At 32.0% G+C, this 1,465-nt stretch overlaps 1 protein-coding gene across 1 annotated transcript in view; it reads left to right on the top strand.

Annotated features, from left to right (window-relative positions):
- LOC107632027 (tryptophan aminotransferase-related protein 2) overlaps positions 229 to 1,465 on the top strand; it is a 10,785-nt gene continuing 9,548 nt past the window's right edge. The window contains exon 1 of the mRNA XM_016335656.2: positions 229 to 861. Within this exon, the coding sequence (XP_016191142.1) occupies positions 626 to 861 (236 nt within the window). The 5' untranslated portion in view covers positions 229 to 625. The remainder of the gene's footprint in view (positions 862 to 1,465) is intronic.

Below are 1,465 nucleotides of genomic sequence, written 5' to 3'. Positions count from 1 at the left end.
CACGTACCGTTAAATGAATACTTTCAGTGTAGTGTTTTTGGAAAATCCCCACCTTTTATTATGTTATCCTGCTTTTAGACATCTTTGTATTTTATTTTTTAATAATTAATGAAATATAACCTACCATCTTTAGGAAAAAAAAAAAAATAACTGATATATCTTAATTAAAGATAGGACTTGCTTTTTACTCATACAACATATTATAATAATAAAAAACTGAAAAGTAGGAAACATGGAATAAAACAAACATTTCTGTCGCCTAGATGGGCGAGTGAAGCAGTGGTAGTAGTTAAGCGTGATTGAGAGAATGTAAGCACTAAGCAGAGATCAGAGCAGCCTTTTGAAGGAAAGGAGAAAAAAAAAAAGAATAGGAAGGCTTTATTGCGCTGATGAGCTTCATTGATAACCGCAGCCTTAGTTTACCGTTTTCAAGATCTATCTTCTATCTATTTCTCTAGCATCGAAAATTAATTGAATACCCTTTGCAAATCTAAGTGGCTATTTTTTTGTGTGTGAGATGTAATAATCAGCTACCTACTCCTTTACTTATCTTCTTCTTTACCAAAGCTGTGTGTGTGTTTGTGTTTGTTAATAGTGGCCGTACCTGGCAAGTGGCAATCAGAGAATGAAGAAGAAGATGGAAAATCCACCAAGAAGCATGTTGAGGCATGTTCTTGTGGTTTCTCTGGCTTTGAATGTCAGCTTCATACTCAGAATAATGCTTTACCAAACTCAACAAACTCACCACAAATCTCCTTTTTCTATCTCTTCATCATCATCAACAGCAACAAGAAGGTCATTGGTTAATTCAACTCGTTCGGATCGTCCCCCAGACAAAGAGAGACTCATTAATCTCGACCAGTAAGTCTAAATTAAAACTTTTTCTTCTTTTTTAATTAATATATATATGCTGTGATGATGTCAAAATAAATGCTATCTTCATGCCTTACAATTTTGTTTTTAAATGTGTGGCTTCAGAAGCCATCAGGTAGGGGCGACTTCATTCAATTAATATTTCCCGCTAACTAGTAACAAAAACGCACACTAACAATATCAGAAAACTATTCAACTATCTTCTTGTTGTTCCTGCAAAATATTATAATCGGTTTTACTTGTAAAACAATCACATGAATTCCTTCTTACTAATTTGCTAGTTTTTTTTAGGGAATCTATTTTTGAGGGTCAATTATTCGAACTCTTGCCAGCTAATAGTAAAAACTAACACCGAAAGATAAAATTTAAAAAAGAATTGCAGAAAACTAAGGTAAAGGTAACGACTCAGTGACCTTTTCCGCGAAAAAAAGATGCTACTTGTAAATTAAAATCAGCCACTAAAATTAACCATCAGTATAAAATATATGTCAGAATATAAATATACATTAAAAATAAATTAAATTACACATATATTTATACATAAATATATTTGCGGCTGATTTTAATGACTGATTTTAGTATATAAATAGTA

Source organism: Arachis ipaensis, chromosome B01 (genome assembly GCF_000816755.2).
Source record: "Arachis ipaensis cultivar K30076 chromosome B01, Araip1.1, whole genome shotgun sequence".
In the NCBI taxonomy this organism is placed as follows: Eukaryota; Viridiplantae; Streptophyta; class Magnoliopsida; order Fabales; family Fabaceae; genus Arachis; species Arachis ipaensis.
Note: the sequence above shows the minus strand (reverse complement) of the source record. Positions and strands in the feature narration are given on the sequence as shown.